Here is a 27,794-nt window from a genome sequence, read left to right on the forward strand (position 1 = left end):
GAATGGCTTCAAGTATAAGCCACCTCAATCATTTGTATACATGGAATGTTTATTTTCAAAGTTGATGACTCTTTAGAAAGGAAGAAACCTTTGTTAAAGAAGTTAATAAGGTTTAGCTCAAGGTTTTCTAAGGACAAAGAACATACTGAGAACATTCACCTGGGGGCAGACGTGCACACTGCTCTTCTCTTTTGCCAGCCTCCACCGCATATTAGCCCACCAGGAAGTCCGGGGTTCCTTTGGGAAAGTAGCAAGTTCATTCTTCAGCTTTGAATGAGAAAGTTGGAAAAAAAATGTCTGCCCCTACCCTCACCCCATTGGAATTACCTACCTCTCCTCTTTGGAATTATAGACTAAGGGCTGCATTCCTTTTGCTTTATGGGGTATGACCCTGGTATCCAGAGGATGGACATGAAAGTTCAACAGAGTGGCATTTTGTAGAAAACTGATTGAGAACAGAAGTGTTCCTCATTCCCCTAGAGCAGTGGTTCTCAACCTTCCTAATGCCGTGACCCTTTAATACAGTTCCTCATGTTGTGGTGACCCCCAATTTCATTGTTACAAATTGAACATAATTAAAGCATAGTGATTAATCACAAAAACAATATGTAATTATATATGTGTTTCCCGATGGTCTTAGGCGACCCCTGTGAAAGGGTCGTTCGACCCCCAAAGGGGTCGCGACCCACAGGTTGAAAAACGCTGCCTTAGAGCATGTTCCTTCTGTGGTTTCAGAAATCCATCCGTACCTGCCAGGGGAATTATCAAATCTTGGGCTCTGAGCTGCTTCCTCTTACCTGGCTGATATGGACTCAAAGCGGGAGGGAGGGAGAGTCAGCAGAAAAGTATTTCTCTTTTCCTTCTTGAAGGGGGTGTGTCCTGGGCTCCTTGGTGCACTAGGAGTTGTTCATGAATCAGTGACCTGTATGCATGCCAGAGGGCTGCTGTGATTCAGATATTAAGATCGTCTTTCCAACCAGCTTAAGAAGTGATTGAGCCACAAGTACGCTGGAGGAAGGGCTCCCTCGGGCTGTGATGTGAGGAGAGAATCACCAGGTAAGCCCAATAGCGGTGATTTGATTCCTTAGAACGTGTATTACTATCACAGGTACTACCTGTTTGTTTGAGATTACTTTTTCCTTCTGGGGAAGACTCTCAATATCTCATTTCCTGAAGGGAGGTGAAATAAAGGAACATAGAGTGGAAAGAGCAATGAGCAGCGATAACAGACTTCCGTGTCTTGGTGACTACATAAATTGAGGTATTGGCTTCAGATTCAAACTCCAGGTTTTCAGTCTCAAGGCACGGCCTTCTCAATTATAACACAGCACCCCTATTCTTTAGATGTGCTGGGAGTTAGATCAACTGGAATAAAGAAAGTTTCACTAAAGATAATTGTTAAAAATATTAATCATAAGGATTTCACTAGTGAGAAATATATTAATCTTAGCAATCTGTTTAAAAATACACTTGAGAGATTTAAGTTTATTTTCAGTTTAGGATGGATTTATTTAAGCTTTGACTGAATCAGTATACATCTGGGAAGCATTTTTCAATTTAACTCCCTTTCTGGACTCTGAAAAAATCCCAAAATTGATCCTTATAACCACTTACCCTGCCATTACCCCAAATAAATACAAAGCAGCACACTGTATTTTTTAACTGACAGGCCTTGAAAATTCATAATTTTTCTTTTCTTTTTTTCTATGGAAAATCTATTTATGTTCTATGTAATCTACCCGTGCCAGAAACTAAATGATGGGAAGTTACTTAAGGAGGTATAGAAAGAAGGCCAAGGTGGAAGAAGTATGGAGAATGATGACTTTGGCTTTTCCATCGTGACATCCATTAAACTAAACCTAATAACAACACACATAGGCTGGAGATCACAGACATCAGAGAACAAAAAACAGATAAAAATTTATCCGATGATTTGTCAGAATATTAGCACAGCCTTTTGTTATGCTCCTTTTTGCTATAATAAAACCACTACTCATTATTTATAACCGTAACTAAAATTAAAAACAGCTTCACAATAATAGTCTCAGAATACTTTATTAAACTAACAAATAATATAACTTTGGGCAAATTATTTCACTTTTCTTGCTTCGGTCGATTACTTTGCAACAAGCATGGAGATTTAAAATGGGCGTGTATTCATGTTGAGTCTTGGAAGCTTTGATATAAGTTGTTACTGACGTGCTTCCTAGGTTATGTATGTCTTGCTTCTCTAAAAAAATGGCATTTTAAAAAAAAAAATCAGGGGCAGGGTCTACATTACAGGGTGTCTCTTGCTGTGCTGAGTGAGGGTAAGGGAAACACCATGCTTTCGCATCCATATACCCTCTGATGTAATTCATTTCACAATTAAATAAATGCAAATATCCTCCTGGAAAAAATAAGTGGACGCATTCATGAAAACTCGTGTATCAGTGACTGATTTTGTCACTTTGGTGTGAGCCAGTGTAAATGGGAAGAAGTGAGAGGGTGCTGGGTATCCAAGGCCATTAGCAGTGGGTGGGTGCGTGTCACGGGGGTACATGGCCCCGGAAGTGGAGGGTGGCCTCCCCTGGAAAACTGTCACTGTATTCCCAGATTTGCCGAAGGCCACTTCTTGTAAAACCATGTTCCACCCAATCTAAACACATGTGTTTGCAACTTTCAACACATCTTGCCTTGTTCCCTTTTAGCTCTTTGGCAGGAAATACCCATAGCTACTGAGAAGGGGAAACCCTATTCCCAAACATACCATGGTGTTCTCTTAGATTGAGCTTGAGTAGCAACGTGCTCATGGGATGTCAAGGTCTTCACAGTTCTGGACTGGATAGCTACACAGTTTTAATAGCTGTGAAAATAATCAAGAGAACTGGAGGGATAGTGCAAAAGGTCTATAGCAAGCATGTCAAACTCAAAGGCTAACATGGGCCAAATAAGTGAGGCCCGTGGCCTGCGGGCCACGAGTTTGACATGCTTGGACTCTATAACGTAGAACATGCACAGCTGGTTCTAACCTTGCTTAGTGCACAAAACCAGTGTGGAGCTGAGGCCCTCTTACCAAACCTGCTCCCAGTAAGCCACAGGTAATCTCATAAAGGCTCCTATCCAGTGGTAGACGGAAAGCTGGGCGCTGACATGCTAAGAAGGAAAATCCTTTAGATTTAATACATGTGAAAGTGTCCTGGCATTTCATAAAATTATAGCAACTTGCCTGTGCACAGTCAGTTGAGTAAATAAAGTACAAAGAGGTGAGCAGTGGCAATGAGATATGTAGCCCTCAAACTGTGCAAAATTGAGTTAAATCTTGCTGATGAGGGTTATTAGGTCCCCGTGGGCCTCTGGGTCCTCAGTGAAAATGTCAGTTTTTAATCTCCAAAGGCCCACACGACGTAGATTTTTGGTTTTGGTTTAAATAAAGCCTCTTAAAATAAACACTTTAAATTAAATCTTTAAGATAGTTCATTTTTTCTTATAAAATTAAAAAAAAATCTGAGTTCCTTTATCGTTTAAGGATAAGTAGGCATTAACTATAAATTTGTGGTGTTAGGACAGCTTGTCACAATGGAACAGACTTACTCCTTCAAAATTTTGGATAAAGAGACTTTGTATTAAGCAGATTTTATTTTCTATGAAAACCTTTTGCACTAGTGTTTAGACTTTAGCCAAATTTTGCTTGAAGACTTCCCTATGCTCAATCTCTTAGAGAATCAGACTAATTCTTTCTCTTTTTTTAATGTTGAATTTTCTTTATTTTTATTTTTTATTGTTGACAGTATTACAGATATCCCTCATTCTCCCCCTTCCCCTCCTATTCCTTCCTAATAAGAAACTTAGTGATAAACCTTTTAGACATGTTTTTGACCAAGATACCAATTAAGCTAGTAACTGGCAAGAGAAATGGTATAGAAAGCAATAGAATTTAAAAAAATTATTTGTCATAATTTTATTATATGACAAAGTGGCCTTTAAAATTGATAAAAATTATCAAGATGATCTTGATAAAGAATATTTAGTCAATAAACATAATTGGGAAAACTGGTTATTCATTTGGAGGAAAATGAAAGTAAACCCTTAGTTCATACTAAAATCTGAAATAACTCTAGAAGGAATGAAAATTTAAATGCATTAAAAATTTAAAGAAGAAAATATAGGATGATATTTTTACAATCTTTTTATAGAAAAAATTTAAATCCATATAGACAGATTTGATTTCATAAATATTTTAAACTTTTGTGCAGAACAAACATAAAAACTTAAAAAAACCAAAGACCAATGATGACTAAGTATTTATAACCCGTGACAGAGAGTTAATATTCATGCTATATAAAAAGCTCCTAGGAAGCAGTTCTTAAGAAAAAATGAACATTCTAATAGAAAAACTTAGAATGACTTAAATAGACAAATGGCCAGTAAACATTTGAAAAATTATAGTACTAATAAGCAAAGACATGAAATTTAAAACCATTAGAAAAAATTTTGCCTATCAGTTTGGCAAATATTAAAAAGATGTTGGGGACAGTGTGATGAAATAGGCATTTCTATACCTTACCTGGGAGCATATACAGGTACAAATTAGGTGGGCAATTTGGACAGGTCTATAAAAATCCAAAATGTAGCCCTGCTGGTATGCTCAGTGGTTAGACCATCGACTCTGAACACCGAGGGTTTGAGAGTTCGATCCTCTCTCTCTCTTTTTCTCTCTTTCCCTTCCCTGCTCCCTTTCACTCTCTCTAAAAATCAACGGGGGAAAAAAATCTCCAGATGAGGATTACCAAAAAAATATTTTTAAAAAACAACTCAAAATGTATAAACCTTTTGAAGCTGCACTTTCATTCTAACCTAGAAAGATACCAGTTTGCCTGGAATTAAGGATGCACAAAAAGAAGCTGCATAGAAGGAACATTTGAGGGCAGATTCAAGGAGTCCAAAAGATGAATTTGCCTTGACAGCATGTTTTCATCTGTACATAGTATGAGCCTGGAAGGTTTTGTTTTTTTAAAATATATTTTATTGATTTTTTTAACAGAGAGAAAGGGAGAGGGATAGAGAGTCAGAAACATCCATGGGAGAGAAACATCGATCAGCCACCTCCTGCACACCCCCCACTGGGGATGTGCCCGCAACCAAGGTACATGCCTTTGACCGGAATCAAACCTGGGATTCTTCAGTCCACAGGCCGACGCTCTAGCCACTGAGCCAAACCGGTCAGGGCAAGCCTGGAAGGTTTTTGTGTATAGATTGACATGATGTTTGCAGGATAGGCGAGAATGCCGGTCAACTCATTCTACTTATAGAATCATTCAGGAATGAAAAACTGGCTCTACACAGTAGGAAAGTATGATGAAAATACTGTTAATATGCATAGAAAAACTTAAAGAATGTTTTTTGGTTTTTTTTTTTTGTAGGCTTCAAATAATTAAAGTTTAATCAGTATAAGCACTGCATGAAAAATCAGGTATTTGGCCTTGGCCGGGTGCTCAGTTGGTTGGAGCATCATCTCATACACTGAAAAGTCATGGGTTTGATTCCCAGTCAGTTTACATATCTAGGTTTTGGATTTGATCCCTGGTTGGGATGCATCCCAGAGGCAACCAATTGATGTTTCTCACATCCATGTTTCTCTCAGTCCTCTCCTCTCTCTCTAAAATGAATTAAAAAAGTCAGATATTTGGTTTATTCTTATTTAAAACAGACCACCCAAGAAGAGTTTGTAACATATTTACCTGAGTGCTCACATATGAAAACCCCACAAAGCCTGTTCTGTTGGTTCTTTCCAGTAGGCCTGAGTATCCTTAGACACACAATAACACTCAAATTTATTAGGAGATCAGCTTTGAAACATTTCTCCTCCTCCTCCTCCTTCTTTTAGCAGAGAGCTTATTTTTAAAGAAGTAATGAAAATTCCATTAACAATTATGACTTTATTAAAATCATTCCCTGAGCAACAAAATGAACTGACCCATAGCCTAAGAGAAATATTAGATTTTTTTGGAGAAAGAAATTTAGGGAAATAGAATTTAAGTTGATCCTTCTCATTTTCTGCAAGTGTGAAAAGGAAATAACTCCCATGTAATTGGCAAGATTGCCAAACAGTAGAACCAAGGCATATGAAAGCATTTTATAAATTAGAAAGAATTATTCTTATTTGTTCTTATTATAAAACTATCACCACCCTTGAGTTGCTGTTCAGATACTTTTTCAAGTAAACAATCCAAAAGGAAGCCCACATTCTCTGGGCTTTACCCATCCTATGTAAGCCAAGCGGAGTGGGGAAGGTGAGAAATGAGCCTCACCTGGGAGTTCCCGGGGGGGGGGGGCGGGGGGGGGGGGCGGGCAGGGGCCTCAGTGCTGAGCTGGAGGCTTGGCTGGAAGAAAGCGCTTGGCACCTTCTCTGGAGGCCATTTATTATCTTTTAGGGCTTGGTGGTAACTTGTGCTCGACTGAACTGTGAGTGACAGGAGAAAGTCTTCAGTTACAAGGGGTTGGAACAGAGCCAGCCCTTGAAGCTGGCAGGCTGTTTAGGAAGGGATTGAGCTGGACTCGTCATGACTTGTCGTCTGTGAGACATGGACTAGCTACTAGGTCACCAGAAGAAGTACGAGGTAATGAGTTAAGAACAAAGTAGCATCCTGGGTCTCTTCTAAGCTACAAAGCGCAGACTAAATAGATTTAAAAAAACACACCACCCAAATCCTTGTTAGGAGGGGACAGACAGCTGGCTTAGGCTGCCGGCTAACCCAGAAATGCTCTCCAGCTGAAGTTCCAATTAGTGGAAAGGACACACAGACTTCTAAAATATGTACCTCAATTTTTGGATCAAAAGAGGTCAGTTGAGGGGTGGGGGTAGGGTCACAAATTGGACTCTGAGGGAGAGCCATTCAATGAAACATCAGAGTTAAATAGGGACCCTGGAACAAAAAGGACTCCAGCAACCAGCGTTTGTTTTCAAAAGTGGGTCTGGATCACTGCTTTGGGGTTTCTCTTAGTGGGAGGAGCTATAATGAAGGAACACCTGCAGGAGGATGTGCCTGGCACGGCGCCTGGGACATTGGAAGCTCTCATTGTATAGTGGCTGACCAAATTAAAGTTGAGTCAAGTGTCACAGGGAAGGGACTGAACTAAGTAATTTCTTTGGTCTCTTCCAGCCTTATAATTCTAGAATTCTTAAAAATTATACCTCTATTCTCAACCCAACGACTTAATTCTTGGTAGATTCTCAGCCTATCTCGAAAGAGGTTCAAGAATTATATAACCACAGACTCATAGATACAGAGAATGAACTGACAGTTGTCAGAGGCTGGGTGAAAAAGGTGAAGGCATTAAGCAAAAACAGAACAAAACAAAACAACTCATAGACACAGACAACTGGTGATTACCAGAGGGGAAGGGGTGTGGGGGAGGTTGGAGAGGGTAAAGGGGTGATGGAAGGAGACTTGACCTTGGGGTTGTGAACACATAATACAATATACAGATGATGCATTTTGAATCGTACACCTAAAATCTATATAATTTTCTTAACCAATGTTACCCTAATATATTCAATAAAAAATTTAAAAAAATACCCCAGAAAAAAAAAGAATTATAATAACCAGTTTGAGAAGAAAACAGGAGTAAAGCCCAGTAAAATTTTTTAATCTTTCCAGGCTTAAATTCGATGACTGATGGACACTAATTAAAAGAACAATGAAATAAATAATGTGTAAAGAGGAACTGAGAAACGGGCAGGTAATAATAGAATCTGAATGTGAATGGATCTGATCTCCCCTTATTTTATAAAGGAGGAGACTGACTTTCATGAGTTCTAACAGATGAGGGACAGACTTGGGGTTAAGGTTGAATTCATTTTGGTCTCTTTCTACTGTGTTTATACTATGTAAACATACTAACACATGCTAAAATATAAAATATGTATTTAAAATTTTACTGTGCACAAATGTTTATGCAGACACTCAATAAAGTTGTAAATAGCTTTACATTATAGTCCTTCCAGAAGAAGTTTGTCTAGCCATAAAACTGACCAAACTTCCAAATTTTTTTTTCAGATATAAAATTGGTTAACTTTTCTGTTCCCCATCTATATTTCCACCTGTCTTCTCTACTGTATCTGCCACTTAAAAAGACATAAAGTCACTCTTCAAGGCAAATGGCCCAAGGATTTCTATGCAAAGACAGATTTCAATGCAAAGGTTACCAAACACATAAAATAAGAGGTAAAATAAAACCAAGGTTTTACAGGTCCTTTGCCTCAAAAACAATCAGCTCTATTTGAGTCATGATTTCGTTCAGATCCCAGCTGGAGACCTACTCTTTCCATTAGCCTGTGACTGAGAGGAGAGAGACAACTCTACTGGAAATTCTATTTATAGGAAAAGAAACATAATCCCATCAATATTGATGCCAGGGAAGCAACCCAAGAGTTGAACTGGGCCTAAGATTAGATTGTTGCTAAAAGTGCTGGAAAGTGTAGGTGTGGGCAGTTCCAACCAAGCACCACTGTTGATAAGGAGACCGCTGTTGACGAAAATAAGTGATGTTTGGAGACCATAAATATATAACTGGAAGAATGGGGAGACAATGGTCAGCCGTCTCCAGGGGCTTAATAGCGAATTCTGATTGTTTTCTGTAAATTGAAGGACAGGGATTATCAGCAGTGAATTTACTTGAATGAATTCAAGGAAGTGGGCGGTGTGTGTGTGTGGTGGGGGGTCCTACCATGACCAAGCCTTCCCAGGAAGCCAGTGTCAACACAGGCTCCACTGGCCCTGGGGGAGGAGCTGCCTCAGAGCGAGGTGTGACATAAACATGCGTACTCTGATGACAACAGCTCCTCACCTGTGTCAAGGACACACAGATTCTGAGAGTTATCTCTATATATATATAAGCCTAAGTGACCATTACGACCAGTCAACTGAATGACTGGTCGCTATGACGATGCACTGACCACAAGAGGGCAGATGCTCAATGCAGGAGCTGCTCACTGGTGATCAGTGTGCTCCCATAGACAACCTCCCTTTGTCCCTCCCCCCGGCCGGTGGGCCACAATCAGCCCGATTGGTCCCGATCACCGGCCAGGCTGAGGGACCCCACCCATGCATGAATTCGTGCACTAGGCCTCTAGTTTTTAATAATTAAGACTCTGCCAGCTTGAAAGGGAAGTGCTGAAAATGCCATGGGGTTCGCATCATCCCAGAAGCAGCTTTTATTTGATAAGTTCACTTGACTCTGAATTGAAGCCAAATTCTGACCCAATCCAACAAGAAACTATAAAAATACTGGTGGTAAGATTGAAATGCTAGTAATGCTAATATTGATGGCTAATAGTTGGGGCTTAGCACCTGTTTGGTGCTGTTCTGAATACTTCATATGAATTTCAGAAAAAACAACAAATAATTCTGGACCATAAATAGTGTAACACTAAAAACTTACTTGTTATTTATGTGAAAATCAGTCTTCCAACCCTATCCCAGAGGGAGTTGTATGCACCAAGGAAGTGAAGAAAAAGTTTTGATTAGTTTAAGCTTGGGTCCTAACTCCCCGAAGAGAATTCAAATCACAGGGTTAACTTAGGTGTAGAACCCTTTTTTTCCTATCTAAGAACCAGTCTAGAATCAACTCTCAAAGCTACTGGAGGTCAGCACCACTTGGGTAGCTTTAATAATGCATAGGGCTGGGACTGGGCTGTCTAGGATTTAGTATGTTTAGGGTGGGATGGGGGCACCTGTATTTTCTAATGGGCTCCTAAATGCCTTCTTTTCTTCTCTTCCTGTTCCTTCCCTCCCTCCTCTTCCTCCCCATCCTCTACCTCCCCCTCTCACTCCTCCTCATGGCCTATGCTTTCTGCTTTCCAAAAAGGATGGATATTTGTCTCTAGAGCAGTACTTTAAAAATAGTTTTGACCAGGCTCCATAGAAATAAATATGTATTTACATGCACACACATAATAAAACATGTGCATGTCAATAAATAGCTTAGTTCTTCATGGTAGGCCTACAGAGCAGTGCCTGGGAGTCGCTGGTCTGAAACGCTGATTGTAAATTAAAGTTTACCATTTCTACCCAGGCTGAAGAGACAGCCCAGAATGCACCCTCCAGCGTGGGGGGACAAAGGCGGAGAGTATGAGAATTTCCTCACAGTGCCCAGCACTGTCACCAGGCCTTCTGCAATTGGGTTTGTAGCCTCAGGCCTGGACTGCATGTGGGAGAAAGAAGATTGTTCAGAGAGTAAGAGACGGAGAGAAAGAGTCAGCAGAGGGCCAGGCCTCCCATTTGGAAGCAGGCCCTGGCACAGAAAGGGGACAGATCACACCTACACACACCAAGACAGTTGCCTTCTTTGAAAGCTCCAGCACTAAGACCATGGCCCCAACAGTCCCCAGGAATTCACAGTGAACATTTTCCCTGGGAGAGGAGGAAACCCGGGAAAGGGGCTGGAAAGAGCACCGCTCCCTCTCCAGTGTGGCTGACTCCAAAAAGGTATTTGGAAATCAATTTAGTAAAAAAAAGAAAAAGAAAAAAATAAACTAAAAAAATAGAAAATATACAAGGGCATGTTTCAGAGGAAGAATTAAGTTCTATTTCATAAAACTGTTCAGTTATTTTATGTAAATACTAGAGGCCCGATGCATGAAATTCTTGCAAGAGTAGGCCTTCCTTCTCCCGGCTGCCGGCACCGGCTTCCCTCTGGCACCCGGGACCCGGGCTTCCCTCCAGCTGCCAGCAGGCACCCAGGACCCGGACTTCCCTCGCAGCCCCTGCTTCGTCCAGAAGGTCTCCAGAAGGACATCCAGAAGGATGTCTGGTCTAATTAGCATATTATGCTTTTATTATTATAGTTTATTATAGATATACACACATTTTATTATATGTATACACACACACACAAATATATATTTATATATATATATATAAATATATACACACACACACACACACACACACACGTTTTATTATGTGTGTGTATAGATATATATTTCTTTCTATGGGACCTGGTAAAAAATATTGGAAAAACACTGCTCTAGAGACCAATAGCCACCACTTTTGGAGAGTAGAGAGCACAACCAGAGGCCATAGGGCACAGAGCAGGTAGGTTTTGGGATGCAGATCTGGAAGAATGAGGTCTGGAGCACAGGCTGCTGCCCAAAGGAAGTTAAAGCAATAGATCTAGGAGGAGTCTTGGCAAGGAGGGATGGGGGCATGAGAGGACTGCTCACCTTAGGAGGGAGGCAAATACCAAAGTGGTATGTGCTCCACCGCTTCTTTTCCTGCTTCCTTCGAAAGCCCCAGAAAAGATCTGTGCTGACATGGGGCCATGTCTTTGGAAGTCAGTCCCCGCCCCCTCATGTTTTTCTCTTGTCTTGTAGGTCAGAGAGCTAGGTGTGGGGCAGCGCTGTCAGGGATGGCAGGGTTTGTATGATCTTTAAAGTGCACCAAGGGCCTGGCCGGCATGGCTCAGTGGTTGAGTGTCGACATATGAACCAGGAGGTCACGGCTTGATTACCGGTCAGGGCACATGCCTGGGTTGTGGGCCCGATCCCTAGTGTGGGGCCTGAGGGAGGCAGCTGATCAATGATTCTCTCTCATCATTGATGTTTCTACCTCTCTCTCCTCCCTTTCTCTTTGAGATTAATAAAAATATATTTAAAAAAATAAAGTGCATCCAGGAAGCAAGATGAGGACTGGAAGGGAGGGCCCAACTCTGTGTTTAGTGCTGCCAAAAAAAGGCACTTATTCTAAGGATGGGTTATTGAGTTTGGCAATCACAGGTTTTTGTCTTTTCCTGTGGAGATGTGAAAGAAACACTGAGAGGCCACAGGAAGTGATTCTTCATGTCCAGTAAAACTTTAAAAAAGTCATGCTAACAAACTCACATAACATAAAATATACCAACTTAACCATTTTTAAGTGTATAAGTTCAGTGGCATGAAGTACATTCACATTCTGTGCAACAGATTTCTAGAACTGTTTCATCTGTCAAAACTGAAACTCATACCCATTGAATCACAACTCCCTGTTACCCCTTCTCCAAGACCCTGGCTACCAACATTCTACTTTTTGTTTCTATGAGTTTGACTTCTTTTAGACAGTTTGTACAAGTGGGATTATAACAGTATTTGTCTTTTTTGTGACTGGATTGTTTTACTTAACAGAATGTCCTCAATGTTTATCCATGTTGCAGAATGTAATAGCACTTCCTAATTTTTAAAAACTGAACAGTAATTCATGCCTAATAAAACATTTGGCAATGATGGAAGAGTTTTTGGTCTATACTGCCTGACACGGAAGCCACTAGTCACATGTGGCTACTGAACACTTGATATGTGGCTAGTGTGACTAAGAAATTGAATTTTTAATTTCACTTTATTATAATTAAAATTTAGATTGCCATGCATGCCTAGTGGTTAGCATACTGGACACAAAAGTTCCAACTTACTGTGACTTTTTTCATTCACATGAAATAAGTTGGGTATAAGTGATTAATTTTTTGACCATGACTATATGCCAAGTTCTGTCTAAATTATTGTGTGATAACCATAAACTTGAGGACAGTTTGTTGCACATTACATTAATTATAAAGAAGGAAATTGGCTGGATTGGTTCATGATTATTTTTTATGCTTAAACACTTATATTCTATCCTTATATTAATGGTTCTAAGAGTCCTTGATATTTTAATGATTTTATTTATTTATTTATTTATTTACTTATTTATATTTTTTTTACTGAGATGAAAAGGAAACTTCAGGGAAATATAAAAGTCTGGATGTTAAATACACCTAATTGTAAAGTTAAGCAAGTTATGATTTTAAAATAGTGTAACCTATATGAATGTCTACCTGCTGTGCTGTGTCCCTAAAGCTAATACAGAAAAGTGTTGAATACAAACTATAATAAAAAATGAAAATTATTATAAATAATATTTATAGAAATCTCAGATTTGTAAAGATGTAGCACATATAAATTGAATTTTGTGGGTTTTAGAATTATGAATTGAGTTTTATTCTTTTTTTGTTTATCCCCATTTTCTATTTTTCTTTTTTTATACTGAGTATTACTTTGCAATAAACAACAAAATTATTTTTTTGATGTAAGGGAAAAAATACAAGTTGACCCAGAAAAACAAAACAAAACCGTGTTTAGTCAAATTTGATCACCTAGAGGAAAGCTCTTGAGGAATTGTCTAGTACGTTTGTAGAGACAGAAATTTGCTACTTTTCAATGGAAATCACAGTATCTCAGGTTGGGTCCGGGAAGTGGAAAAATTATTAAACACTTAGGGCTTTTGATCAGTTAGGCCCTACTATTGTGTGCATTCAATTTTTTAGTTAGAATCACTTGTTTTTGTGCCTCAGCCTTGCCTGGTACACCTTGTCTAGTCACAGACTGTGACCCAGCTGTTTATGTCCAGACCAGGGACCCGCTGAAGATGAAAGTCCTGGTCTTCTGGCTCATCTCCCTCTTCACGATCACTGAGGGCAGTGATGGCTTCTTTGGGGTGAGTTGGCTTATGTCCTGTTTTTTCTCCCTACTACCTCCCCTCTTTCCTCTGGCACTTCTAGAATCCATCCCTCTCTAGGTAACTGAACCCACGTAATGAAATAGACTTGGAATCAGAAGTTCTGGGTTCTTGTCTCAACATTAGCAACATTAGCTGGGTGGCCTTGGAGCTTAGATGACTTAACTGCAAAATGAGGATCTTGGACTAAACCACTGGAAATCTCTTCCAGCTCAATTCATCCACTCCTACGGCCTCTTTGATAGAGAACAAGCATAGAGATTGGCATTAGCAATCCTTGGACTATCTCATTCCTGTCTATACATACTTTCTTGATGCTTTTATCTAGGGCAGTGGTTCTCAACCTTGGCTGCACATTAGAATCACCTGGGAATCTTTTAAAAATCCTGATTTCTGGGCCTCATCCTTCGGAAATTCTGTTTCTTTATTATGGGGTGGGGCCACAACGTTAGTAACAAAGAAACAGAATTTCGGGAGGATGAGGCCCAGAAATCAGGATTTTAAAAAGATTCCCAGGTGATTCTAATGTGCAGCCAAGTTGAGAACCACTGATCTAGGGTCACAGTTTTAATATTCTCTATACTCTGATGACTCCCAAATTTATATTTCCATCTCAGGCCTCTCCCTTGAACGCCACATTCATATACATACTACCTACTTGATATCTCCAGTTGGGTGCCCAAATAGGCCCCTCAACTTAATCTGCTCATATTAAACTCTTGACTTTTTTTTCTCACCAAACTTACTCCTCATTTTCTATCTCAGCAAGTGGTATCACCATCTCTCCAGCTGCTTAGGCACAAAATGTATTTTTATGCTTGATTTTTCTCATAATTCATATCTAAACCATTGGCTCTTTTTTGTTTGTTTTGGTTCTGTCCTTAAAATATATCTAGAATTTAAACACTTCTCACCACCTCCCTGGCTACTATGTTATCCACACTTTCTCTATCTCTCACTGGTATTATTTCAGAAACTCCTGGAATGCTCTCATTGCTTCTGTGCTTGACTATTCCCAATATGGCTGCAGGATTGAACCTTCTGGAAAATAAAGTAGAGCATGTCTTTCCTCTGTTCAGAACTCCCCAGTGGGTTCCAATCTCACTGAAGTAAAAGCTTAGCCCTTGCCATCGCCTATAAAGATCTACACAACCTGCCTCCCCAGAGATGCTCTCTGACCTCACTTTCTGCCCTGTTCCCCTCACCCCCTCCCTTTAGCTACTCTGGCCTCCTAGCTTTCTCTTCACATGCTGGGCATGGTCTTATCTCAGCCTTTGCATGGGCTGTTCCCTCTGCCTGGAAAATTCTTTCTCCAGGGATCCTCACTTCCCTACCCCCTTCAGGTTTGTGCTAAAAACTTGCCTCAGTGAAATCTTTTCTTGCCATCTCCCCACTGTCCCTGACTTGGATTTTTGGTGCAGGATTTCCGTTTATTGGGGAAATCCAACAAGGCCTTATGAAGTACAATGTTACAAAGCCTTGCCATAATTCTTCTTGTTTTCTTTTTAACAGCGAAACGATGGCATCAAAACAAAAAGAGACGTCACAGTGAATAAGAAAAAGCACCTAGGTGAGACACTACTCCAAGAGAATGGGGTTCTAACCCCAATAGTGTTTCTGACTGGTTGTATGATCATTGGCACATTATTAAACACCCCAAATCTATAAAGTGAAAATAACAGTAATCCCTTCTAGCAAAGCATTTGTGAGGATTAAACAATATAATAGAAGCAAAGTATCCTGTACCATACCTGGCAAGTTGCTCCATATTCTTCCTTTCCTTCCTTGTCTTGATCCCAACAGTGCAATTAATGGGCACAGCCTTCGGTCTGTGGTCTGAAATTTAACTTGTGAGCCTGATATTTTAAGCACTAAATGTGTTTCTTCATGGAAACAGTGATGCACGCAGATGGTTGTTAAGTTCCTAGGTCAGTTCACAAGCCTTTCTTTGGTAAATTTGCCAAACAGTGACATGCTACAGTGCCATAGAACTTAACCACCATGTGAAGCTGAGATTCTTCAGAAAAATGAAATAGAAATTTAAGTTGGACTGCAATGGATACATTTTCCCTGACAGTAATAATACAGCTAGTATTTATTGACCTATTACTATGTGCCAGGCATCATTTTAAATGCATTAGATGAAGTCAATCCTCACACTGACCTTCTGAGTTCGGTGCAATGGTCATCTCTATTTGGTGAAATTAAGGTATAGTGTTAAGGAGCAGGGGGCATGATTCAGGCCCAGTCAATCAGCTCCAGATTGACATTTAACATTCCCTTACTTTCAGGTGTACAGCACAGTAGTTGTATGACTTACACAGTGATCCCCTATGTCAGTCAATTTGGCTCCAGAACCACTGCAATGAGCCCCTGACCATGTGACCAAAGTCAACCGCTCTCTCATTCCATACTTCTTACCTGCTTGGGCTGTGGGAATGGAATCCTATTAGCTCTCCCTATGTGGGGTGACTCCCAAGGCCTGGGCTGAGGTTCCGATCTGCAAGGAGATGGGGCAGTAAGTGATGGAGCTGAGGCTCTATGGTGAGAGATGTGGGAGGTACAGCAGACAAGGGTCTCTTGTAAATGTCCTGGGACATGCCTCAGCCTCAGCTAGCTTCCTGCTACCCTCTTGATTGCCTTATGAGAAGCCTGAATTGAGTCAGCTGCTTTTCTTCACTATAAATCTCCTTTGTGCCTACCCCCTCAGAAACGGGGCAGTCTCATAAAAGCTCCTCATGTCATCTGTCCCTGCAAAAGCACAGTGGTGTCCTGAGAAATCTATTAGCTTTCTAAGAAATTTTACTGCCAATGGCAATAAAATGAGACCAGGATAAGAGGATGTTCACCTGTTGCCTCTTTTTCTCTAAGGTCCTTCACATCCTTAATCTTGGGTCCATAGAGGATCTTGAAATCCCATGGCACCTCGTGCTAATTTCATGTGACTGTACCTAAATCAGCCCTGGTGGGAGAAGACTCATAGGACTCTTCTCCCAGCCAAAAACACTTAACAGCCTCTCTCTATGGAAACAAAAGGTGCTGCTCAGAAATGGACCTAGAGTAGTGGTTCTCAACCTTCTGGCCCTTTAAATACAGTTCCTCATGTTGTGACCCAACTATAAAATTATTTTAGTTGCTACTTGATAACTGTAATGTTGCTACTGTCATGAATCGTAATGTAAATATCTGATATGCAGGATGTATTTAGGCTACCCCTGTGAAAGGGTTGTTCGACCCCCAAAGGGGTCGCGACCCACAGGTTGAGAACCGCTGACCTAGAGGGTATTATAATGAGTGAAATAAGTCAGAGAAAGACAAATACCATGTGATTTCACTCTTTTGTAGAACCTGAAAAACAAAATGAACGAACAAACAAACTAGAAACAGACTCAAAGATACAGAGAACAAACTGACGGTTGCCTGATGGGAAGGGGGTTGAATGGCTGGGTGAAAAAGGTGGAGGGATTCAGAAGTACAAATTGGTAGTTACAAAATAGTCTGGGGATGTAAAGTACAGAACAGAAAATATAGTCAATGTAATAATTACATATGGTGTCGCCTGAGTGCAAGACTTACTGGCGGTCATTATGTAAGTCATACAAAAATCTAATTACTATGCTGCACAACTGCAACTAATACAATATTAAATGCCAACTGTAATTGAAAACTTTTTTAAAATTAAAAAAACACCTAAGAAATGATAAGGTACAGATGAGGATATGTAAGGGACCAAGTAAGGTTGGGTTTGTTTTTGAATTTGCTATAAATACATTTTTACAGAAGGAAGGGTTCTTTGGAGGGGAAAGTGTGAGACCGATGTTTTATACAGAAGATACTTCAAGGAGCCCAGAGCTGGGGGGGGGTGAAGAGAGGAGTGGCTAGGATTTTCTCACCTCTTCTCCCTTCAGTCTTGAAGCCTTGATGCCTTGACTCTGGATGTGTCCTGAGGAAGTGCATCAAGTCAGGAGGGCAGTGCAGGTGCGGGTGAGAGAGCGCGGGAGCAGCTGGCTTGGCAGAAGTGAGAGGGTGGACATTGTCAGGCACCTGTGTGCTTGTCCTGGATGCTCATTTTTAGTCAGTGTCTGGGTGGGCAGAAGTCAATGGCAAGCAGTGTGGCATTATCTAGGGCCTGCAGGCTGAATCTGCTGATAATCCCTTGGTCACTGCTTCTGCAGTATTTCCCTCCCAGACTGAGCAAGGAGGTGTCTGACAGTCTTCCTGTCTTTAGACCCAGTGCAGGAATATGAGCTGTTGCTTCAGGTGCCCTATAGAGATTCCAAGGAGAAAAGAGACTTGAAGAAATTGCTGAAGCTTTTGAAGCATCCATCATTATGGTTCTATGGGCCAATGAAGATCATCAGAGTGAAGGCGACCACATGTAAGCCAGCTCTCTGGGGACAGAGATTGGAAGTGGGGAAGGTGGGTGTATCAGTGGAGACAGGTTAGGTTATGCTATGGAAACGATCATCCCAGCAGCATCTGTGGTTTACAAGAATAAGTGCCATTGCTTCTCCATACTACATGTCCATTGCAGGTTGCAAAGGGGCTGAGATTGCGATGGTCACTTGGGGACCTGGGCTGATGAATCAGACACTATCTCAAATACACCCATTCTGAGAAAAAGAAAAAGAAAAAAGAAAAAAGGAGCATTAGAGGGTTTAACATTGGCCGTTGAATTTTCTAACTCAGGAATTGACACACATTAATTCTGTTCACAACTTATTGGTCAAAGCTGGTGCCATGCCTCCACCCAACCTCAGGGGCCAGGTTATGCAATCATGGAAGACAGCATGCAATATCTGGCAAACAGCACTAATGACCACAACGGTGGGTCTCAGAGAAGTTAAATGCTTTGTCGAAAGCAAGAGTTCTCAAAGTGTGCTGCCCTGTCCAGCAGTAGCAGCAGCACCAGGGCTCCATGTTTCTGCCCTTTGATGAGAAATACTTGCTTCAGATTCTAAGTCAGAGCCGAGCATCAGAATTCAGCAGTCAGTAGTCGATTCATTAACCAGGCCCTGTGAAACCAAGCTCTGTTTTTGTGTGTGCAGACTGTGGCCACCAGAATGGGGTCCTCCGCTGTGCCTGTGAAGATGGCTATACCTGGTTTCCTCCTGCATGCCTTGATCCCCAGAAATGCTACCTTCACACGGCTGGACCACTCCAGACTTGTGACTGTCATCTCAAGAACCTTACCAGGAGTGTCAATTTCTGTGAGAGAACAAGTAAGCACATAAAGATACCAGGAGGGAGCTCTGGGCCGGCATCTCTCCCACCCCAGCAATGACAGGGAGAGAACTCTATCTAGCTCTTTGCCCATGTGTTTCTCTGTCTCCCCGAGCAGAGCTAGTGTTTGCAGGGAGATTGAAAGACACTGATGACATCCCCGCTAGGTTTGGCTGGACACAGGGAGAGCTGCATCGGTGCAGAAAATTCAGGAATGCAAGTTGATGTTTGGGCACCGCTTCAACCTTGCTCCAGCTCAGCTCAGCAAATATATGCTTCTTTGGAGATTTAACAAGATTCACTTAAATCCCAAGTTGGGGAACTGCTTGAGTAAATACAATTTTTCTCCCTGCCTTCTTTTCAGCTCTTTTGCCAACATCAATGTTCAGAACAGAGAAGTCTAGAGGTATGAGAGCAAGGAGGAATGCATAGTGATTATCCTGAAAGTAATGCTCAAAATTGCCAATGAATATGTGTACTGAATGCAATGCCAAAACAAAACAAAATTTAAAAGTCTAGCTTTGGAAACCATGGGAAGCTGAGGGAGCTCCTGTTGGCTTAGGTGTATGTTCAGTGGATGACGAGGTGTGCTAAATGATGTGGGCTCCAAGGCTTGAAAGACTTTCAGAAGTTTTCCCAAAGTCTAGTTCAGTTCTCCCGAAGCTCTGGCTTTTGGTAGAGCTGAGCAAAGAGTGAGAGAGGACATGAAATAGCCCAGTTTCCTGGGTATCCCTGCTTGCTTTCCCAGGACTGCAGCAATTCAGGTTAAGGCGACATGCATTTATTAAGCACCATCTTTATGCCCAGATTGGGGGCAAATTCTGGCAGGTCACTGAAGCATTTATCTTGCGATTGATGAACTCGCAGGCTACATGGGGAGGTCAGGATGTCGATGCAAGAAAGACAATGTCATTTCTTCAGCAATGTTGAGGAAAGCCTACGTTTTGGTCCACATCTGATCCATCATCAGACAGGAATCACATTCATAAAGAGCTCCCCAGAGTAGAACAAGGGCACACATACATGAGACATGTTCACAAATATATGTGCAGGTGCAAGAGGTGTAGGGAGCTATGGATAAAGTCCTGTAGGAGGGAAAGACTGTACCTGGGGAGCAGGGAAGGCCTTGGAGAGGAGATGCTTTGACTAGGCCCTGAATGAAGGATAAACGAGGTATGTCCAGACGGAGATGGGAAACAAGCTGTCCCAGGGCAGAAAAGCAAGGTAAGAAAAAGATAGGCAAGCAAGGGGTGTGTTGGAGTTAGCAAGTGGTGATTTAAAAAAAAATTTTTTTTAATAGGGCAATTTTTAAGTTAGATGGGGATATATTTCAGTGTGAAGTGACTGCCTATTTATTTATCATTATTATTTTCTTAAAATATATTTTTATTGATTTCAGAGAGGAAGGGAGAGGGAGAGAGAGAGATAGAAACATCAATGATGAGAGAGAATCATTGATCAGCTGCCTCCTGTATACCTACCCCCCCCCACCCCCCCACCCCGCCCCCCCCCCCCCGGGGATAGAGCCCACAACCCAGGAATGTGCCCTGACTGGGAATCAAACCATGATTTCCTGGTTCATAGTTTGACACTCAACCACTGAGCCACGCCAGCTGGGCTATTATTATTATTTTAATCATCACCCAAGGACATGGTAGGAGAGGGGAGGAAGGGGAGGAGAAAGAGAGAGAGAGAGAGACAGAGACAGAGAGAGAGAAAATGTGAGAGGGAAACACTGGTTAGTTGCCTCCCGTGCGCTCTCGGACTGGAAATCAAACCTGAAACCCAGATATGTGCCCTGATCAAGAATTGAACCGGCAACCTTTCGGTGCACAGGAGGACATTCAACCAACTGACCTACTCCGGCTGGGCTGACTGCCTTTTTAAATCACATATGAGTGGTCACATGTTTTCTTACTTATAAGGTTGCCTGGATTATCAGTACTTTCCCCATAATGTTCCAAATCCACGGCTGAAAATTCTGGTTGTATGCTTCCTATATCACTCTAGGTGAACATTCATTATAAAAATACATTGAAAGATTAATGTTAAAAAAAAAATGGGCTCCAAGTTGTACTTCTGTAATTCTATGCTATAATAAAATCAAGTGAATAATTCTTATATCTATATATTTTTCTGTTTCTCATAGAAGTTTGGGGCACTTTCAAAATTAATGAAAGATTTACAAAAGACCTTCTGAATTCATCTTCTGCTATCTACTCCAAATATACCACTGAAATCAAAATTCAAGTAAGTACGTTCTACTTATGGCGTAAGAAATTGTTGGCTAAACATAAGTTCAGATGTTTTCAATTCAACATGTTTATTTAATACCTATTCTTAATCATTCTTTTTCAATAAATTATTACATAGTAGTTAATCACTCTGCCCACAGCTGACGTACTTTGAACATTTTCTTTCTAGGAGAGTTTAGCAATTGAATACTTTTGTGTTCAGTTTTGTTCTTTTACTTGGGTAATATTATGCCAAAGCTTCTTGGTTATTTTCTGTTTTTTTTATCTGTCAAAAGAAATTTTTCATTATCTAAGCTCAATTGTCAGCATCTGGGATTTATTCCATAAAGAAGCCTTTCTTGTTAGAAGCTAGACAGAGTTACTGAGCAAAAGTTCTGGACTTTATAATGAAGTAGCATAAAACTAGATCAGTGTGCCTCTGCTAGGATGGAGTACGGTGTGGGTTTCACTGAAGACATGCACAAATCCTTGGTTCAGTTTAAGCATCTATAAAAATGGCTCATTTGGGGGAAGGATAAAATAAACTTTGGTTGAATTTATAATATTATCTGGCATCCAATTCACCCTTGAGTCTAAGCAGTTGATTCTTCATTATTTATTAGCAATCTCAAAAATAAATTATGTGCATATATTCTCAATTGTCATTTTAACCGTATTTTTGTAACATGCAACTACCTCCTGCTGTATGTTTTTCCTTTGCTCAGTGTTTGTTAGTTTATTTAATGTCTGCATCCATGTTTTGCTCAAATGTTTTCCTTGAGTGAAGACAAAAATCAACATGTCTACCTTTGTTTGTGTGTTTTTTTGTAAGCTTAAAGAAGCATACAAAAGAATTCAAGGTTTTGAGTCAGTTCGTGTCACTCAATTTCGGTAAGTACCACAAGGCCCAAATCAAGGCCATCCCTAGATTTGTGTATCAGTCCCGAAGAATGCCTAGTGCTGTTTGCCAACTGTCTTTGACAGGATATAGGTCAGACCTGCTCTTTATAGTCTGATTCTTACCCAAACTGGATAAAAGTCTGAAGGGAAAAATCTATATTCTTATGTAAGTGAGCTTAGGAACGTAAATATTAAATGGCATTTTCAAAGCTATGGAGCAGAGAATAGAATTGGAAACCCCAATTTAGAATTTAGAAGGAAGCAGGAGATCTTGTTGTGTATGTATGGGAAGAAAAAGGGGTAGGGATGAGGGTTGTAGAGGGATGGATTTTCTTCTATAACCACAGCGGGGTTTGGTGTATCATTGGAAGCCAGAAGGGAGGCCTTGGGTAAAATCGTATGTTTTTGTGTAGATATCATGTATTTGCCATAGCTCAAAACCCCATAGTCATTGTCTACAGCAAATAAAGAGATATTTAGTAAATCATTCTTTTGTTTATATTTTAATTCCAAAGTTATTTGGTTAGTTAGCCATGTGTGCATTGATTACCAGCTATTTGTAGTCTACTTACTAGAGAAAGTGGCTTAGAGGTCAGAAAACTTGACTTCTTATAAGACTTTTTCACAGGTAACTTGAACAACAGCTAGAGGAAATTTCCATTTGCTATAAATATATTGCCCTGGGCACTATTCTTTAGTTACTCATGACTTTATAATGTCTTTATAATCCAATGCTAGGGAAAAACACTACTTCTTTTCTTAAATCTATGTTTATATAATTAATCATTTCCCTGTTGGACTTTTCTGTCATTAAACTCATTAAACAAAACTGAAACATGATCATAACAATTTTTATATTCAATATTCATATTTTTCTTTTCTGTTGTCCTGGTTTTCCATTTATATTTCTAACACATATTCCATCATATATATCTTATAAGCTGTCTCCAATAATTTGTAGACAAAATCACAGTTTAGGTAGGCATAAGTCTATAAAATACAATGATGTATGTTTTTCTCTTTACTGTATGAGTTAGTTTCTCACTGTCTTCATTTAATTATTTGCTGAACAGGATTGTTAATATTTGTGGAAACTGATTTAAGCTAATTAAATCAAATGAAATACTAGGCAAAAAAAAAATACTTTGTAAAGAATTAAAAGGGCCATACCAATGCAAGGATATTATGCCCATCACTACATAAAAGGGTATTTGGATTTATTTATACATTGTGAGTGGTAATTCAATGTATTTGAGCTTTAGCATGTCAGAGATTTTAATACATCAATTAAAAAATTAATAATTACCTGACTCAAATTCTCCTTGGGACTCAGCTCCCTTATTTACAAAATGAGAATAATACAGTGTTTACCTCATGAAATTATTGCAGAATTAACTTAATTAGTACATGCACTCTCACTTGTCTTCATAATCTTAAACACAGTCTGTAAGCTGATGGTTTCTAAATGTCTTACTTGAGCTTTGGCCTCTCTCCTAAACATCTGACCTAAATATCCAATTGCCTATTACATCTCCACTGATTTTCTAGGAGGCATGTCAAATGGAATATGTTGAAAACAAGGGTCCTCCCACTCTGTTCCTCATGACCTCAAACCTACTTCTCCCATCTCAATTACAGCGATGCCATTTTCCCAGCTGGACAGACCCAACCCCTGGAGTCATCCTTTAACTTTTTATTGAGTATAACTTACATTCAGTGATATGCTCTGACCTTAAATATACAGCTTAATAAACTCTGACAAATGGTGGCGTGGAAGAGGGTATGGGGGGAGGGGGGGCGGCGATAACTGGTAATAAAATAAAATAAAATGATTTGTCACTAAAACAGAAAAGAAAAGAAAGTGACAAATGCTTGTACAAGCTACCACCTATCAACACAAAACATTTCCATCACCCTCAAAGTTCCCTTGTGCCTCCTTCCAGCTAATCTCCATACCCACCTCACCCCCCACCAGAAATAACCACTGATCTTATTTCAGCATAGGCTAGTTTTGCCTATTCTAGAACTGCACATAAATAGAATCACTCAGTGTGTAACATTTGTGTGTCTGGCTTCTTTTGCTCAGCATAATGTCTTTGAGATTTATCCTTGTTTTTTTGAGTATCAGTGCTTCCTTTCTTTTTATTGCCCAATAATCCTCCATTGTATGCATATACTATAATTGGTCCATTCCTTGCAAATCGTGCTTGACTGGTTTCTTTCTCCCGTACTTGAAATCTGCTCCATTAGCAATTCCTGTGGCTCAGTCTTCAAATATAACATGCATCTGACCACTTCTCTCACATGCTGCTGCCCAACTAGTTCTTGCTATCATCTCCTCTTTCCTAATCAGCCTTTCTGCTTCCCTCCCTTTTGTCTACTTTCTACAGCAGCCAGAGTGATTATCTTAAAAATATATCTAATCATATCACTGACTTTTAATAAAGAATAAAACCTTCTAATAAAAAATAACATTCAAACTCGAAGGACCTCGGCGATCTGGTTCCTGGCTACTTCTCCAACATCATCTCCTACTCATCTCTCTCTCACACATTGAACATTAGCTATGCTAGTGTTTCTTCCTTCCTTTCTTCTTTTTATTTTGTCTTCTAACTTAAATTGATTTTATTCAGCTCTTAACTTACTCTCACCTGGGGTTCTTAAAACCCATATTGAAACCTTTTAGGCATTGAGAAGCACTCCCAATTGTTGAACTGAAACCTAGTCTTTAAATTTGTCACACTCATAGACAGGTTCCTGCCTCAGGCCCTTTGCATGTGCTGGCATGCCACACCAGTGGTCTTCTCATTATTCAAGCCTTAGCTGCAAAGACCCTCCACACAAAGAAAGCTTTCCTGACCAGCCTTATTGAAGTGGGCCCCATATCTATCTGCTATTCTTATCACTGTACCTATCTCACATAACACTTAACAAAAAATAACATATATTACATAAATTAAATAAATGCTTATATAGAGAGGTTATTTGTCTTGCCTTCTTTGCCAGAAAGTAAGCTCCATGAAAACAGGGACCAAATCTGTTTGATTTATTCCCATGGACCCAATGCTATGCCCTGAATGACTGAATAAATTAACCTCACTTTTCTTTCCACAAAATCATGAAAGAGGTGGCAGCATCATTGCTGGGTATGAAGTTGTTGGCTCCAGCAGTCCATCTGAGCTGCTGTCAGCCATGGAACAGGTGGCTGAGAAGGCCGAGGAAGGTCTTCAGAAGCTGTTTCCACTGGAAGATGACTCCTTCAGAGTATTTGGAAAAGGTAACACTAAATTCCCACCCTCTGCCTAGGTGAGTCCTTTAATTAGTTGCTCATTCATGTCTTTAGGCGGCAGATTGGAGAGGTTTCCGATACAGAATTATTCTAAGACTGACTTTCAGTAGAAACAGGCAACTGTTTATGATGAAACTCAACTTCAGCCTGACTAGTTCAGATCCTTGCTAATCGGCGATCTGATCTCCACTGTAGTAAATGTTGTGGAAGACTGATTTCACCGCAGGCTCTGATGGAATGATTCAGCAATAGTTTACTGGTAGTCATGTTGAAATATTTCTGTGGTTGGCAATATTCCTGAGTAATAATTCAAGGAGCCAAGGAAAGAATACATATATCTAGGTCTTTAACACTCACACAGACACACACACACACAAATACACAAACAGAGACACACACACACTACTTTCCTTCAGGTATTTTTTTCCACACTTACTTCTTTACACCCAATCTTAAACCTCTGCTATAAAAATGTGTGCCACTTTCAACAACACTCTTTCAATAAATATCTACTAAGTGTTTAAAGTGTCTAGGCACTTAGGACACAGCAATGGGGAAAACAAACCCAAAACACAGCTCTTGTCTGTCGTCCATTCAAGGTCTCCTTTTCCTAGTCCCAATCATGGGAAGACTGTATTATTAAGGGTCAGCTGCAAGAGTAACTAGTGTCTGGTCACAATGTGAGAAGCTTTTGCAGGGTACAAAGTAGGATATGTCCCCCCAAAATGGCAACTGCCCTGCTTTGTTCCATAGCATTTTGAAGATTTTTCTGGTTTCCTAGCACTCCCTTAAAGAGTAAAAATATTTCCTGGGAGTGGTCATACCCTGTCTTATTTTCACCTAACACGTATTAGTTGATAGCCCACTAAAAGTAAGATCGTTGGCAAAGATCAGACACCTGGAGGGAGAAAGGCCAGAGTCAGGGAGGGTAGGGCATGGAGAAGGAGAAAAAGGTGCTGATAGGGCTGAAACTGGGCACCAAAGACAAGCTTCTCCTAAATATTGTCTCTAAGAATATGGTTTCTAATGCACAGCTCTATGTTGCATAGAGAGTGCCAGGATATTCAGAGACATTTTCTCTCTCTGTTTCCATTCTCTTCCAGTTCAGTGTAATAGCATTGCCTTTGGATTTGGGTTTAAGAATGATGAATATACTATTCCTTGTAGCAGTGGCTACACCGGGAACATCACAGCCAAGTGCCAGCCCTCTGGGTGGCAGGTCATCAGGGAGACATGTGTGCTTTCTCAGCTGGAAGAACTGAAGAAGGTAAAAATTTCCACCTTGCAGACTTGCCCTGGTTTTGAGTTTCACAGTGGGCACCTACCACTGAGCATGGCCGGGTGGAGGGTAAAATATATCAAATTGTCTCATTTGTCAATATGCAGAACATGAGGGTGACATCAGACCCTGGTAAACCCAAGGCATTTGGGCATGAGTAGCAGAGTCTAGGTGGCAGCTGAGAAGGTCAGAAAGTGTCAGAATTGATGGTTTTCATGTGGAGGGGTGCTGCAATAGAGTGAATAAATGCTGAAGGAGTCTTCAATAGATGGCAGAACAGCAACTAAGCTGGAATCAGAAATCCAGAAAGCCTGGGAATCAAAGACCCAAGTGAAGGTGTGAGTCCAAAGTTATAGGCTTAGTACAAGTGAGAATGTCAGAAGCCAGGGTAGGGGTTGGGATTAGCCAAAGGCGAGCCATATAGAGCAACAGAACTACAATAGATTCTAAGGGTCATCCGGTTTATCAAACTCCTTTTATAGATTAAGAAATGAAAGACTAAGGGACTAACAATTGGTCCCTCTGGTAGCAATAGTGTTAAATTAGAAACATGGTCCTTTGGCTCCCAGTCCAGGACTGTGACCTTCACACGATGCTGTCTTTGGAAAGTATAAGTACTTAAGACAAGGCAGATATATAGAAGCAAATGGTGAGGAATTAGAAGTCAAGTCACAGGAAAGAGGGACTCCAAGACTAGTTCACAGACACTGTTCTGCAGATAGATCTCCATATTGAGCAGAACTTCTGTCCTGGCATGAGATTCTGCTACTGCAGTAGGGAAACTCAGAAACGTATATCTTAAAGGACTGTGGAATGTTCACTTCTCCCTCCTTGGACCTCAGTTTCCTCATCTGTAAACTGGGAAGGGAGATTGGCCTCTAGGGTCTATCCTTGCTCTTGCCTTCTTTGCCTCAGATATGGACATGGGCCATGGTGAGGGTGAGAGCAGGCAGATCCCAGGTACTTTGGGCAGAGAACAGCACTGTCAGCCAAAAAGAGCTAAAAGGAAACCATATAGGATCTGAATTCCTTGATTGACTTGTTTTGACTGAAAGGGAATATCCCTTCTTGGCTGCCTTCCAGGCTAGCCCAGAGTAGTGGAAGCATCTGGAAGTTTTAAGGAAGAAGGAAAATTCCGAATGCAGTGGCAAAGTGTGGTCAAATCTCCCTGTATGTCCCTCTGTCTTCCCATCCGACAAGGATGTCTCAGTATACTACAGTGATTCTAATAGAATTTAGTGCTGCTTCCTAGCTGGGTACAGTTTGGAAAGTCACTGAATCTCACTGAACATCAGTGTCTGTATAATTAGGATAATAATTCATCTGAAAATGCGTTTTAATAAATCTCTTCAAGTTTCTAT

General features: G+C 40.5%; 1 protein-coding gene across 2 annotated transcripts in view; it reads left to right on the top strand.

The window, feature by feature from the left end:
* Positions 1-910: 910 nt before the first annotated feature.
* ADGRF1 (adhesion G protein-coupled receptor F1) overlaps positions 911-27,794 on the top strand; it is a 43,563-nt gene continuing 16,679 nt past the window's right edge. Inside the window, exons 1-9 of one of the 2 annotated variants that reach the window (XM_070418457.1) lie at positions 911-1,056; positions 13,401-13,487; positions 15,021-15,078; positions 17,737-17,886; positions 18,557-18,730; positions 20,881-20,981; positions 21,798-21,856; positions 24,991-25,142; positions 26,258-26,421. In XM_070418457.1, the coding sequence (XP_070274558.1) occupies positions 13,419-13,487; positions 15,021-15,078; positions 17,737-17,886; positions 18,557-18,730; positions 20,881-20,981; positions 21,798-21,856; positions 24,991-25,142; positions 26,258-26,421 (927 nt within the window). In that variant the 5' untranslated portion in view covers positions 911-1,056; positions 13,401-13,418. Of the gene's footprint in view, positions 1,057-13,344; positions 13,488-15,020; positions 15,079-17,736; positions 17,887-18,556; positions 18,731-20,880; positions 20,982-21,797; positions 21,857-24,990; positions 25,143-26,257; positions 26,422-27,794 lie in introns of both variants that reach the window. The other variant, XM_070418458.1, reaches the window with a different exon arrangement.

The sequence above is a fragment of the Myotis yumanensis genome, unplaced genomic scaffold (genome assembly GCF_028538775.1).
Source record: "Myotis yumanensis isolate MYYU_CA2020_CCGP unplaced genomic scaffold, mMyoYum1.0.hap1 SCAF_6, whole genome shotgun sequence".
In the NCBI taxonomy this organism is placed as follows: domain Eukaryota; kingdom Metazoa; phylum Chordata; class Mammalia; order Chiroptera; family Vespertilionidae; genus Myotis; species Myotis yumanensis.